The 13,839-nt window shown below is 43.0% G+C and overlaps 1 protein-coding gene and 1 pseudogene across 1 annotated transcript; one reads left to right on the top strand and one right to left on the bottom strand.

Moving 5' to 3' along the window:
• Positions 1-518: 518 nt before the first annotated feature.
• Positions 519-3,947, top strand: LOC119333302 (annotated as a pseudogene).
• Positions 3,948-5,609: 1,662 nt separating this feature from the next.
• On the bottom strand, positions 5,610-12,696 carry LOC119333301 (2-isopropylmalate synthase 2, chloroplastic-like). Its single transcript, XM_037606239.1, has 10 exons — positions 12,053-12,696; positions 8,189-8,402; positions 8,030-8,110; positions 7,776-7,865; positions 7,597-7,683; positions 7,009-7,109; positions 6,570-6,603; positions 6,396-6,470; positions 5,854-5,964; positions 5,610-5,745 (listed from the first exon to the last, which is right to left on the bottom strand). Exons 1-9 carry the CDS (start codon positions 12,694-12,696, stop codon positions 5,860-5,862), a joined length of 1,431 nt encoding a protein of 476 aa, XP_037462136.1. The 3' UTR covers positions 5,610-5,745; positions 5,854-5,859.
• Between the last annotated feature and the right edge of the window lie 1,143 nt (positions 12,697-13,839).

Genomic DNA, 13,839 nt, shown 5'->3' with positions numbered 1-13,839 from the left:
TGGATCGGAGCCCGAGGAACATCATCGAGCTGAACGTGTGCCAAGAACTCGGAGGTGCCGGAGTAACGGTGCTTGGATCGGTTGAACCGGGAAGACGTACGACTACTTCCTCTACGTTGCACCAACGCTTCCGCTGTCGGTCTACAAGGGTACATAGATCACACTCTCCCTTCTCGTTGCTATGCATCACCATGATCTTGCGTGTGCGTAGGAATTTTTTTGAAATTACTACGTTCCCCAACAACTGCTGCCCGCGAGCATCGAACCTCCGACCAGGTCGCATCACGGGGAGGCGCGCGACTCAACGAGAGCTCGGGGCAGTCGGAGCAATGCGGGGAGGCGGCGACTCGACGGGAGCTCCGGGCAGTCGGAGCAGCGTGGGGAGGCGGCGACTCGATGGGAGCTCGGGAGGAGCACGAGCAGCGATTTCTTCAAGATCCAGATCTTGCAACAGAGCCATTGTTGTGATGAGAGAGATTGCAACAACGGGCCAGTTGCAAAAACTAGTGGTGGTGGCCATGGGGCACATGGCGTGCAGAGAAGGTGATGAATGCGGGGCTGTGATCCGCCGGATGATCTATAGAGTTTCCCATATAAATTACATTGGACTATTACTAGTGTACATGAACATTGCTTAGGGAAATTGGCTGCTGATGTTAAATTCACTAGTGTACATTGCTTAGAGTTAACAACACAAAGGATATTCTCCTTGGGTGGTGGTAACTCTATAAAAAACTTTTCTTAGGATATTTATACTATAATCATGGGGAAAACTCGGTATTGTTGTCACAAATACAGTTTAATATTTCTGAAGATATTAAGCTGTTTTATGTAATTTATTGCTTTAGATGCACCGAGTCCATGAGTTATTCCCTTTGAACTTTTGCCTGTATATAGGTGAATGGCTTCCATTCGTGCATTCATCTGTCTTAAATATATATAGAACATGTGATTCAAGATGAACAATGTAACTTTTGACCTCTTGCATCCACATATGGCTTTTTTTTCTCAAGTAACACTTTAGGACCTATTAGGTGTACAATCACTTTCTGATGCATATGCAGTTCTTGTAAAGAATCATAAAAATGGAGAATGAAACCATCTTCCTTTTGACTTGTAATAACATGGAAGCTTGGCACTCTCCTCCATGTTTGGACTTGTCAGCATTTTATCTTGTCAACAATTGGAACATATTCTTGTTTTGTTTGTTGTTACTGATAGCGTGACAGGAATACGGATCTGCTATTGCTTACTGCTATTTTTTTTAAACTAGACTAGATACAGATTGTAAAATCGATCCGAGGTCATTTTTTTAAGTACAACAAATTTCGAAACCTGAGGTAAGAGGTTAGGCTTGAGAGGTTCTTTTTTCGGCAACTTCAAACCATGTAACTAACCTACCTTTTTTTTGTTTTCCATGTTTGATCAGATATTGTGGCCATCTGATGATACTCTGGAGCTACCCTAGCATTTCAACATTTCACACACTAGTTCTTTGATTGCCTGTGGCATTGCCATGGATGCTAATGTATGTTCATTGTCCTTGTGACAGCTATAAGTGAGAAAGACACGACCATGTTTCTGTTGCTGTGAAAGTTATTCAGTTGATAGTGCTATGTCATGTCCCGTTTCAGATTGGCATCGATATTGAAGAAAACAAGCGGAAGAAAACCAAGAGTATTTTATCTCTTGCTCGTCGTTTTTTTACCCCTTCGGAAACTGATTATCTCGCTGAGATTTCTGATTCGTATGCTCAGGAAAAGGAATTCTTCAAACTATGGACTCTTAAAGTTAGCGAGGCTCTCTTTAGCCATCTACTACATAGCCCTTCCGTATGCAACGACTTCATTGCGCGTACATTGTGTAGAACATTGAGAAGTTATGGCATTTCTTACTAAAAGGCTAGAATATATCATTGCGCGTACGTAGTCTAAGATATCACCTAAATGATTAAAACACACTATGCATAAATAGTTAGTAGGTAGTGTATATACATCAGGTTTAATGTGACCCATCCAAGCATGCATTATTTAGGCCGTTTAATGGCAATACTGAAGAAAAACATACATGATTTCAGGATTATAACAGTAAACAACTCGTATCTTTGGACAAGAGGAATGCTAGAACACAAATTAATTTTATGCAAATCAATCGTTAAAATATCTGAATCAAAAAATAAATAGAACTAACCTCATTCTCCTAATTGACTTTGTTTTTGTTTGCTATAGAAATGTAGGTTTGATACATGTAGCTAGTGCTAACATGCTGCACCACATATAATTATGTTTAATAAATCAAATTGAAGCACACGTATGGGCATCTTATGAATGGTCCACTTGCCAAAAAGGAATCTTATGAGAAGAATTAGCACCAAAATTGGGTTTACACCAAATATTGCCCTATTTTGAATTAAATATTCACAATTCTGGTTACTGATACGATGTTGCAAAATAAATTTCTTACATGAAAGCATTATTGATATCTAAATTTATAGGAAGCATATGTAAAGGCTCTTGGATTGGGTTTGTCAAGCGCTCCACTCAATGGATTTTCAATCAAGTTGGAAACAAGCAAGGGAATTCGGGTTTCTAAGGTATGCAGTTTCGACCTTCCCCCTCTGTTGGTTTTTTAACATATAATACATGTGTGAGAAAGCTTCAGAACCAATGGTCAGATGTCATGTTAAGAAAATTTTATCAGGAAAAGAGTGCTGCTATAAAACAACCGGGATAGCATCTCACCCTCTGTTTTGTCCATCTCTGTCAGCGGTTGAAATGTAATATGCCCCGCCACTCTCTCACACATATCCTGTCAACCTTGTTTTCTCACTGCACGGGCTCCACTATGTTCCAAAATATTCAATAGAAGTTTCACAAATGTTTTGCAAATTTTGACACGTATTCTGTAGTAGGTTAATCAGGTTTTGTCGTAGTCCAAACTAAGTTTCACAAAACAATTCAATACATTTTACATGGATCAGAACCAATCCAATAAATTTGAGAAGACTCGCGGTTGTTTGACCTTTCCTTTATCATTTATCAGATGTGTTTCACATTTCATGGTCCCATTCAAGATTCACAATAAATTCTCAAATTTCACAGAAATGTCACATATTTACTAGCAGAAATCAATATTTCAATAGAAAAATAACGGGGTAAATCTCCAAATAAGAAAGCAAAATAAGAAGCAAGCAGAAATTAATATTACACGCGTGAGGTCTACCATGTGCTGTGCAATCACGCCAACACAATTAAACCATTGCCTGCACACGGAATCAAAAGTAGATGCCTACCCTGTTTTTTGGCTTTTGCATGGTAACACCGTCCTTTCTTTTTGGTTAGGGAAAAAGTGTCTGGTTTTTATGTATCATAGGACATCACATAAGTCTGGTGCATTATGTTATTACTCCCTCCGTTCCTAAATATAAGCCTTTTTAGAGATTCCAATATAGACTAGATGCGGAGCAAAATGCGTGAATCTACACTCTAAAATGTGTCTATATATATCCGTATGTAGTCCGTATTGAAAACTCTAAAATATCTTATATTCAAAAATGGAGGAAGTACAACTTAACAGTAAATCATTTTTATTGATCTGCCTTGACTCTCGTTGAATTTTCCAGGCATCAAAAGTATGTGACGATTCTAACTCTAGGTGTGATCATTTGTCTGAGAATTGGCTATTTGCACTCGCAGAGCTAAATAGTTCTCATTACATGGCAGTTTGTATGGAGGATGACTCCAGATGTCAAGGTTTGTATTGCCAGCCTGGGGACAAAGGGTTTGGTTCGCTTGTTCTTTCAGTCACACCATTATTACTATTGATGTATATATGTTTCAGGTCCTGAAAATAGTCCAGCGCTAGTAGGATTAAAAGTATGGAAGACTATACCATTTGTAGAAGACACACTTGTCTCTGGAACAGAAGCTGTAAAACGTATTGCTTGACTACGTCATGCTGTTGACCGTACGATTTCACCAGATCACAATATGATGCAAGATTTGGTATTTTCATCAGGTTGCACCAAGTAGGATGCTAAACATTGATAATTCTTGATGCATCAGTTAACTCTCTATGCCCGCAATATTTGGGGCGCTCAGGAAAGTTGCAGGTTCTGCTTCGCTTCTTCCCTCCTGTTGGTTCCCTGCGGCAGTCGTTTTTTTATCGGTCTGGTTTGGCTTATGTACTTGCTGCCAGATTGCTCATTGCTGATTTTTGGCAAAAAGAAAAAAAATGTCTTCTTCAATTATCTGAAAAGCTCAGGGTGATCACTCATGTGATTTTCAGGAGTATTAGAAAAATCAACTTTACAAATAATTGTCCGTATTCTCTTGTGTTGAAACTGAAGTACTGAACCGAAGATCTTAGGACACTGTTTTTACTTTGCGGGCAAATGGGAGTTGTATTCCATAATAATTATAGGGTTATAATCAACTGGCAAGAGATCATCTCAGGCTGCAAGTGGGACGCTAAGCGGGATGGCCGCGTCCACCCCACAATTGCCGCATACGGTAAGTGGGATACCCGCGAAAGCCCGCATATTGTTAAGTGGGTATGTGGGTTTAGTGGGATAGCCCGCATCCCGGTCAAGTTTTGTCGATCGAGCAGGTGCTGTACGCGGAAGAAGCCTGGACACGTACGTACGTGCAAATGAAACGCCATTGGCCTGGTGGAAGGAGCCTGGGTACATACGTACGGGCAACTGAAATGCCATTGGCCTGGTGGGTAGCACTGCAGCTAGGTACTGTACGTGCCTTCTACCTACCGCAACGACGCCATCGAGGACGAGGGGGAGGTGCAGGCGGCGTGTGTCCCGCCGCGACAGGCCCCAGGGCGATTAGTCGCCGCTGCTACTGCTCGATACTCGATTCATGGCCTCATGGGGCACAACAGGGGCTCGCTGATGACAGCTGGAACCAGACATGGGAACGGCCAGCGCGGCGCTGCGGTCTCCATGAAGGAACTGGACGGCGGTGTTGAGGCCTCGGCGGAGCAGGATGGTGGCGGCGCCCTAATCTCCACTGCGTCATCGCGAGATGTGGGCGCCGCGGAACAGCCCACATATCTCACATATTCAACTGCTCTATCTGTGGGTGTCCACGAAGGCTGATTATGTGGGCACCATGGGCAGCCCGTGTCCATTTGCAGTCTGAAGATCATCAATACACATATGGCCTCTCTGAAACCAAACAATAGTACAACATTCTGCACAGCTGTAATTGGCCAGACAATCTACTACCTCATTTTGATCCTTACAAATTTTCTGGGGAATAAATTCCCTCTCCTCCATCAGAGCCTTGATCTCAGCTAGCAAGTGCCCGTAAGCTCACCGTGGGAGATTCTCATTTGATAAGAATAAGATGGACAATGACTCAATTGAATCTTAGGACAATGTTGGATGTGAACAATTATTTGTAAAGCTGACGAGTTTACACATCCAACACATCAGCCCTTCAAATATAAACAACAACACATATATAACAACAACATTTATAAATAACAGCAGCACAACAACATCACAACAATGTAAAACAGCAACACAACTGCACATATAACAGCAGCACATCAGCACAACATCAGATATAGTAATAGGTCCATAACTACCACATATAGGTTCATAAGTACCACACATAGGTTCCATACAAGCAACAAGTCACATATAGAAGCAAGCTACTGCCATACAAGCAACAATATACTCCAACAATGAAATGAGCTCCACCGGTCGAAGGCGTCCGCGATGAAAACCTACAAGTTCGGGAGCACAAGCATGAGTTTACAAGTTGAAAGCAAACGGTCGAGAAACACAATCATTAGCTTATTACAAGTTCGGAAGCAAGCATATTAGGAACTAACCTCGAGTTACTGTTGTTGAGAGGTCGAAGTGCCATGAGCCTTCTCCAGACTTCCAAGAACATGGCCAGACGCACCTCCTGGCATATTGTTTGATCCAACACTCGGATTGAGCTATAAACATTAGACGGTTAGATATATTAGGTAAGAATGAAAATGGTATTCAAAAGTACGGAAAGAAGCCAACTAGATCAACAAGGTAGCAAATAACCTTGGGCTTAAATATCTCATCATATAGTAATGCTTTGATGTCTTTGTCATTTATACGCTACAAATAATGAGAATAACTCGTCAACTGCTATGTATAGTAGACTTCTATAGTCGCAAGCAAATATCAGGACGCAACTTTCTAAGGAAACTAACTAACCATTCAAATGAGTAACATATATAAAGACAATGTACTTGTTGAGTAACAAAATATAGAACCAAAGGTTACTGGCAAATGAAATCAATGGATGTCTTAATTATCAATTAGTGCCTGATTATTAGAGAGAATTAAAAAGGTTGAGAATATCATTGAAACGATATGATGCATCAAGTACCACCTTTTTCTTCTCCGCAACCTCTTTGTAGCGTTTAAAAAAATCCTCAAATTCGTTGTCACTGATCTCATATCCAAGCTACACATTTGGCAAAAAGGTGTCACTATAAAATCGGGAAAAGAAGACCTCCTGCTGTAACTTGAAAATGAAGGTCAAGAAGACCTCTTAGAGCAATACCTCCACTAGTACAGATCTAACAGCATGCCTTCCACTGAAAAAGAATATCAGAAAGCATAATTACGAATGGGAATATGTAATCTAATATCGAGTTTGGCTAATCTAAAAGAGTAAACATGGCAGATACATTCGACCTCAGTAACTCTAGAACACCTTGACGATTTATAAATATAGTAAAGAAACAAAAAGTAGTGGAGGTTTCCTCTATGAGAAGTGATCCATGTTCAACTTCATGAATATATAGTATGTCATAGATTTTAGTATAAAAGCGAATGGTTTATCATATTATATAAATACTCAAAGTGTAAGCGTTTGGATTAGGCCATTGGAACGTGCACCAATTACTAGAGTTCATCAAAGAGATGAAAACCAAGGGACATCACAGAAGATTCTTTGCACTACATTAACCATGGGGGTGGGGGTGACACTTGCATGATACCTCAGCTTCCCAAGAACAATACCGGAGTCGTTGGCACGTGTTAAACCAATATCGTCAGGTGATATTATTTCATAAGTTCCTTTGTATTTAAGCATCCCATCCTGAAAAAATACCCGACAAAATTTAGATTTAGCCATTTAGTTCATGAACCAACCTGAAATTATATAACAGTAAAATATATATAACAATGATGCACACCGACAGGGAATGAAAATTAGCACATCTTAGAATGAGCATCCAAGGTATAGTTTATACTAAATGTGATTAATCAATCACAAATGAACTAAAATAATCTCCCAAGTTAACTACATTCACAAAAAAAATTGATTGCCCCATGTTTATTACAGTTAAGCTAAGTTTTCCTAGTCGTCACATGCATGTAAACAGATGGCAGAAGCATTCAAATTCGCAAAAATATTGTTAAGCGGTAAACTGTATAGTCATAAATAAGAACCAAAGTTACAAAATCGAATTAACATAATGAAGCGAACTGGAGTTATGCTATAAAAACGGAAGATGTCAACCCATCCATACTAAAAAGCCCATCTAGGAAATTCAATGGTAATAAGAAACTGCAAAATTAGTCACCTGATGAATTCCACTTTCATGAGCAAAGGCATTGGCACCAACAATAGCTTTATGAGGTTGTACGTGAAGTCCACTGTACTCTTGTACCTAGAATAGTTAGACCATTTTTCACAAGAAATTTCAGTTTGTAAGAAATGCAAAAGGTACCCGAAAAAAGCGTCCAAGACACAAAATTGTACCATTTTGCTTGTCATAGTAATATGGTGGGTATTAATTCCAGTATACATGCCATCTAAGAGTTCCGGGCGACATTTAAGTGCCATGACAACCTGAAATTGTGTCAAATATTAGACATGTAGCTAGCAAGTACTGAAGCCATATCGGACCACATTCCTAAACTTTACAACTCATTCAAACGAGCATGAATTTTGCAAAAAAAAGAAGAAAAAGAAGAAGAACATGAAGCAGTGCCCAGAAATATTATAGGGCACACCTCCTCCAACGCAGCATTTCCAGCTCTTTCACCGATACCATTAATAGTAACCTCTAACTGCCGTGCTCCCGCATACGCACCCTAGAGGCTAGTGAAATTAGTAGTGGCATGATTAGACAAATGATAATATTAGGTGGTACAAATAAATGAAGGGAGTACCGCCAATGTGTTGGCAGTTGCAAGGCCAAGGTCATTATGGCAATGAGTAGAAATAATGGCATTATCAATCCCAGGAGTATTAGCTTTTATGTCAGCAATTAATTTGCCGTATTCAACAGGAAGATTAGACCCAACAGTATCCGCAATGGTGATGGTTGTTGCTCCAGCTTGTATGACTTCCTCTAGAATATGATAAAGGAACTCTTTATTTGACCTGGATGACAAACAGAAACCGATCATGACATACGCGTATGCACACAATTATGAACCACCATAAAATAACTTATTTCCCTCAAAATAAGAAAATAACTTACTACTATATTACAAAGAATAATGGAATTAAACTAAGTAATCACTTTCCATATCGAAAAATATGTCAAATGAAACCACAAAATTATATTTATATTTATCTATAGAACCACAATATATGACGTCTGTTCCGTTTTTAAGCGATAGATACGAATGCCTTCCTACTCCCCTTTAATTACATGCATGTATGTATTAGAATGACTCCCTCTTCTTCCTATGTACATTTTTTTTGCAGGGAAATACTTTGTATTACTTAAATACTAGTAGGATTACACTCAGCATGACATTGTTCGACGACCTCATCAGGTCCTGATCCTAGCCAGACGATAGTACGTCTATGTAATCTACCAAAGTTCCCCAACAAATGGCTTGCCTGATTTTGAGCACGACGTACATGAGTAATACAGATATTTTACTTTTTATTTCATTTACTCCCTTCGTTACAAATTACTTGTCGTCGTTTTAGTTTAAATTTGAACTAAAACGACGACAAGTAATTTGGAACGGAGGGAGTACTATAAATGTGAACCGTGATCTATCAATGTCACTGGCCTTCAAAAGATTGGATGCCTCCAGACAATCCGTTTCCACAGCAATAGGGAGATTACTCCATTGTAAAGCCAGATTCAAGCCTTCATTTAATGCAAGCAACTCGGCTTGCAAAGCATCATGGCATGAGAAGAGCTGTCGGCAGGATCTATAAATGATTGTGCCTGCGTCCTCCCTTAGCACCATGTCACTTCCCGCTGAGTTGTCACATGGATCAAACGAACCCATCACAATTTAGCTTGACCCATCCTTGCTTCGGTGGCTCCCAACAGCGAGTGGCCTCACATGGGTCAACAGAGGCATACTAGATTGGAAAATCATTTTCACATTAAAAAAATCATTCGCGATGAGACCTTCAAAACTAGATATCATGTTTGGTCGAGCTGATGCATAGAAGGATGCCATTTTAGAGAATAGATCTACTGATTATTGCTACCATATGAAACATTCAGATTGATGATTGAAAATTGTGCTATATTTCTATAACTAATATTCAATGGTTTGCCGGTTAACTTTTTTTCTTTGCTTTTAAATACATATTTTACTTTAATCGCTCATGGAAAATTATTATTTATTTTTTTCGTGCCAATTTAACTTGCGTGGACCGTGACAAAATTTCCTTTTTAACGCCATGGCAAATTTCACTTTACATCCATGATTTTTTTTATATTTTCATCTTTTATGGGACCGTGGTAAATTTACTCTATGAAACATGGCAATTACTACCAAACAATATATGATATGCTTTTTCGTGTTCTACATGATGGCGATTTTTTAATCCACATTTTTTGTGTCTTTATGTATATAGTAAAATACCTCACAATTTTTAATGCATATTTTTTGTCACTCTACCGATGCAAATTACCATGACTTTTCCTTTCTTGTGCTATTGATTTTTTTTTGAACCATGGCAAACGTTGCTTTAAAGATGATGACAATCTCTTTTTTCATGGTCTATTGACATTTTTTGTTTTCGAACCATGGAAAATTTTACTAAAACAATCCAAGGTATATTTTTTTCATTCTATGTATGTCAAGTTTATTTCCCTTTATTTTTGGGCCATGGCACCTTTTTCATAGCATGGCAAAAAACTGGGCTTTATTAGTCACAACAAAAGAATGAGCGAGTGATCTTAAAAAAGAAGCAAAGACTGAGTTTTTTTAGGCCAACTCCAACGCACGATCCATCTTGTCCGTGTTTGTCTGTTTGGCTTCCAAATAAACAGACCCAATGCGTGATCGGATCCGCATAATTTGTCCGGTTAACGTCCCGCCCGCCCTATTTTCGGCACAAACCTGCGCCTGGTTTGCGTCCACACAAACGGCGAAAGGACGCGCACGCGATTGCTCCTCGTCCGCCTTGGGGACGCATGGCGGCCGTCCAACTACCTCGACCTCCCAAAATTAATACGCATGCGCGGCGAGCCCTGTCTGTCAGCCACCCAACTGGTGGATCGTCGTCCTTCTTAATGTGGAAGCCGTGGACCGGCCAGTCCACAGCTTCCACTTCCAAGCCCGCCTGCCTCCTCCTCCCCCAACACGAGGTAGCAAACCCTAGCCGCTGCCGTCGCTTCCACCTCCTCGCTGGCGCCATGGGCTGGCATTGGGATCAACAAGGGGAAGCACGACCATCAGGCCGGCTCCTCCTCTGGTCGCCGCCGCACCAACAGGTCTGCGCCGCCCGCACCACCTTCTCCGCCTGCACTACCTGCTCCGCCCGCGTTTGAGATCGCGCCTCCAGCGGCCGGGCATCGCAATAGGCCGCACGTCCACGCCGACGTCTGTCGGCGCTACTGGGAGACCGCGACGCCACTCCAGTGGGGAGATATCGACCTCCCCAACAACTGGCATCTCTCCACCGATCGTGTGTCGATCCCACCAGTGCCGGTGAGCGGCCGCGCCCGCCGCGACGAGATCAACCGACGCCAGATCCCGCTTGCCAGAGGATCTGCTCTACGACCCCGGCTACGCCATGGATTCACCACTATGGGATACGTGGCTTCGCGACGAGCACGAACTATGGCGACAATCCTTTTTCGTCGGTCGTCCTCCGAGCCCGCGCCCTGCTCATGCTGACAGCCCGCCCCAAACGCGCGGTCGTAGGCGTGTGCGCGACGTCAGGCCGACGCCATCTCCGTCCCCGTCATCGCTCCCGCCACCTCCCATGACCGAGGAGGAGGAGGCCGAGCTCATGAGACATGTCATGAAGGATTCCATGAACACCCACGACGAGCGTCAATCGGAGGGCCTCGAAACCATGATGGCCATCTTTGTGGCCGGCAACGTGGCCATCCCGGAGCTAGACATGGCCGTCAAGGAGGAGGTGCGGGAGGAGGAGGTGCAGGAGGAGGAGGAGGTGGAGGAGCCCCCCATTGCCACGTGGAACCCGCATCTGGTGGGCCAGCGGCGGAGCTGGTTGTGCACGACGCCGAGATGGTCGCCTCAGTGAGTGTCAGCCCATGGTCAGTCATGTCGCCGCGGTCACCAGAGCAGGAGTGGGAGCCACGGGAGGAGGTGGTGCAGGCGCCTTCTGCCCACCTTGGGTAGTCACCTCCGTACGATCGACCTCACCGGCGACGACGACGAGTAGGACAGTGGCTCCTGAAGATGGCGGTAGCCACGGGCAACAGATCTTTATCTAGTTAATTTATGTCTTTTATAAAGTTTTAGTTTAATTAAGAACTGCGTTGAATTTGGGTACTATGAACGTGTGGACGGTTTGGGATGAGTCGTGCCGATTGGGCGCATCTATGGCCGCACGACCGCAAGCGAACGGCGGCGTCCGTTTTCCTGTCCCAAACAGACGAAAGAGACGTTCGTTTGGAGTCGTGCGTTAGAGTTTGCCTTAGTCCCAGACGAAATTGGGTTTTTTTTTTCTTCAGTAAAAAGACCTGCAGAGCGCTGGGAGGGTGTTCAGGGTGAGGGGTTTTTGATGTCGTTCCATCGACCGACCTCCTAGTAGGGTATACTTGATAATAGTCCAAAAAATTTGAATCGTACGCATACCTGCCGGAGTCTTCGGGGCAGAACTCTACATCGGGGCATCCAAGAGCGCGCGCGTAGGCCACCATCTCCCTGGCGATGGCCACCACCTGCTCGGGCGTCTTCCGCAGCTTGTGCTGCATGTGGATCTCGCTCGTGGCGATGAAGGTGTTGATGCGGGGGCGCCGGGCGTGCTTCACGGCATCCCACGCAGCATCGATGTCCCTCTTGTTGCACCGGGCGAGGCCGCCGATCACGGGGATGTGGCCGCCGACGGGCGTGTTCCCAACCTCGATGGCGATGGAGCGCACGGCGCGGAAGTCGTCCGGTGAGGAGGCCGGGAAGCCCGCGTCGATGACGTCGACGCCGAGGAGCGCGAGCTGGCGCGCGACGACGAGCTTCTCGGCGCTGGTCATGGTGGCCCCCGGGGACTGCTCGCCGTCGCGGAGCGTGGTGTCGAAGATGCGGATGTAGTTGGGGTCGTCGATGCGGCTGGGGACGTACTCGGGCCGCCGGCGCGGCGCCGCAGGGGAGGCCCGGGCGGACGCGTGGGAGACCCGACGGTTTGCAGCGACGGTGAAGCCATGAGAGAGGAGGCGGCAGGAGGGGAAGGAGTGGGACGCTGGTGCGAGGTTGGGGGAGCCGAAGGTGGTTGCCGCGGTGCTCATTCCAACTCGGAGTGAGTAAATCCGCGGTAGTGTATATGGGCACTGTACGATGGCTTTCATTGTACTAGTACTTGTCTTATTTATTATTGAATCGGTTCCCAAAACTGACTAAGGGCCATTTCTTTTAGGCGATTCTACGAAAATCGATCCCCTCCCCAGCTTCTTCCAGAATCATCACTCCATATGTTTTTTACAATCCTAGCTAATTAGATCTTAACTAGATAGAATTATAAAAAAAAATACGGAGTGGAGATTCTAGGAGAAGCTTGGGAGGAGGGCGATTCTGGAAGAATCGCCGAAAAGTACTGGCCCTAAGGAGAGCAAGCTGCTGGGAGTCATAAGGGCATGTACAATGTGATCGATAAGATAGTCTTATCTTAAGTTTTGCATGTAATTTAAAGATATTCCATTTATTTTTATATACAAGGCCACTATGGAATATGGTTCTGTTTAGGATTACTGTTGGCGGCCTTGTATTACTATGGAATATGGTTCTGTCTAGGATTACTGTTGGTGGCCTTGTATTACAGTAATCGAGGAAAGAGTTATCTATATTTTCGAGTAACATAGGTAGTAATATACATGCCACATCAGCAAAAAAGATGATATGTAATGTAATTAAAGAAGAGAAAGACAAATAGAGTAATATAATATGTTACAATCACATAGCGCTTTCCAATGCAAAATAAGTTTACAAAGCAATAAATGTTGACATGTACTCCCTCCATCCCAAAATTCTTGTCTTAAATCTTCTATATCTAAATAGCTAGCCCCCACTAAGATATTTCTCTCAACATGCAAGTATGCCACCTCATCATTCAACATGCATAAGAAAAAGTCCACTTCAACATGCAACTATGCATATTAAAAATCCACTACAACATGCATGCATGTAAAATTCCATTTTATTATGCTATTTATATTTAATTCTTATATACTTTCAGAAATTATTGTTTCAAGAATTCATGTTCCATATAATCAAAATCTCATTGAAATATTGCAAACATTCCCGCAACAACGTGCGGGGCATCATCTAGTTTGTTTAGATATCTAAACAAATATAAGACAAGAATTTTGAGATGGAGGGAATATGTTACTACAACTATGACACTTCCCACTATGGAGATAGTAACATAGACTAGT

Source organism: Triticum dicoccoides, chromosome 7A (genome assembly GCF_002162155.2).
Source record: "Triticum dicoccoides isolate Atlit2015 ecotype Zavitan chromosome 7A, WEW_v2.0, whole genome shotgun sequence".
Lineage (NCBI taxonomy): Eukaryota > Viridiplantae > Streptophyta > Magnoliopsida > Poales > Poaceae > Triticum > Triticum dicoccoides.
Note: the sequence above shows the minus strand (reverse complement) of the source record. Positions and strands in the feature narration are given on the sequence as shown.

Coding starts and splice junctions, on each gene's coding strand:
- LOC119333301 (XM_037606239.1), bottom strand. CDS start 12,696: ATGAGCACCGCGGCAACCACCTTCGGCTCCCCCAACCTCGCACCAGCG. Junction 7,866..8,029: donor GAAATGCTGCGTTGGAGGAG/GTGTGCCCTATA, acceptor ACACAATTTCAG/GTTGTCATGGCACTTAAATG. Junction 6,471..6,569: donor TTAGATCTGTACTAGTGGAG/GTATTGCTCTAA, acceptor CCAAATGTGTAG/CTTGGATATGAGATCAGTGA.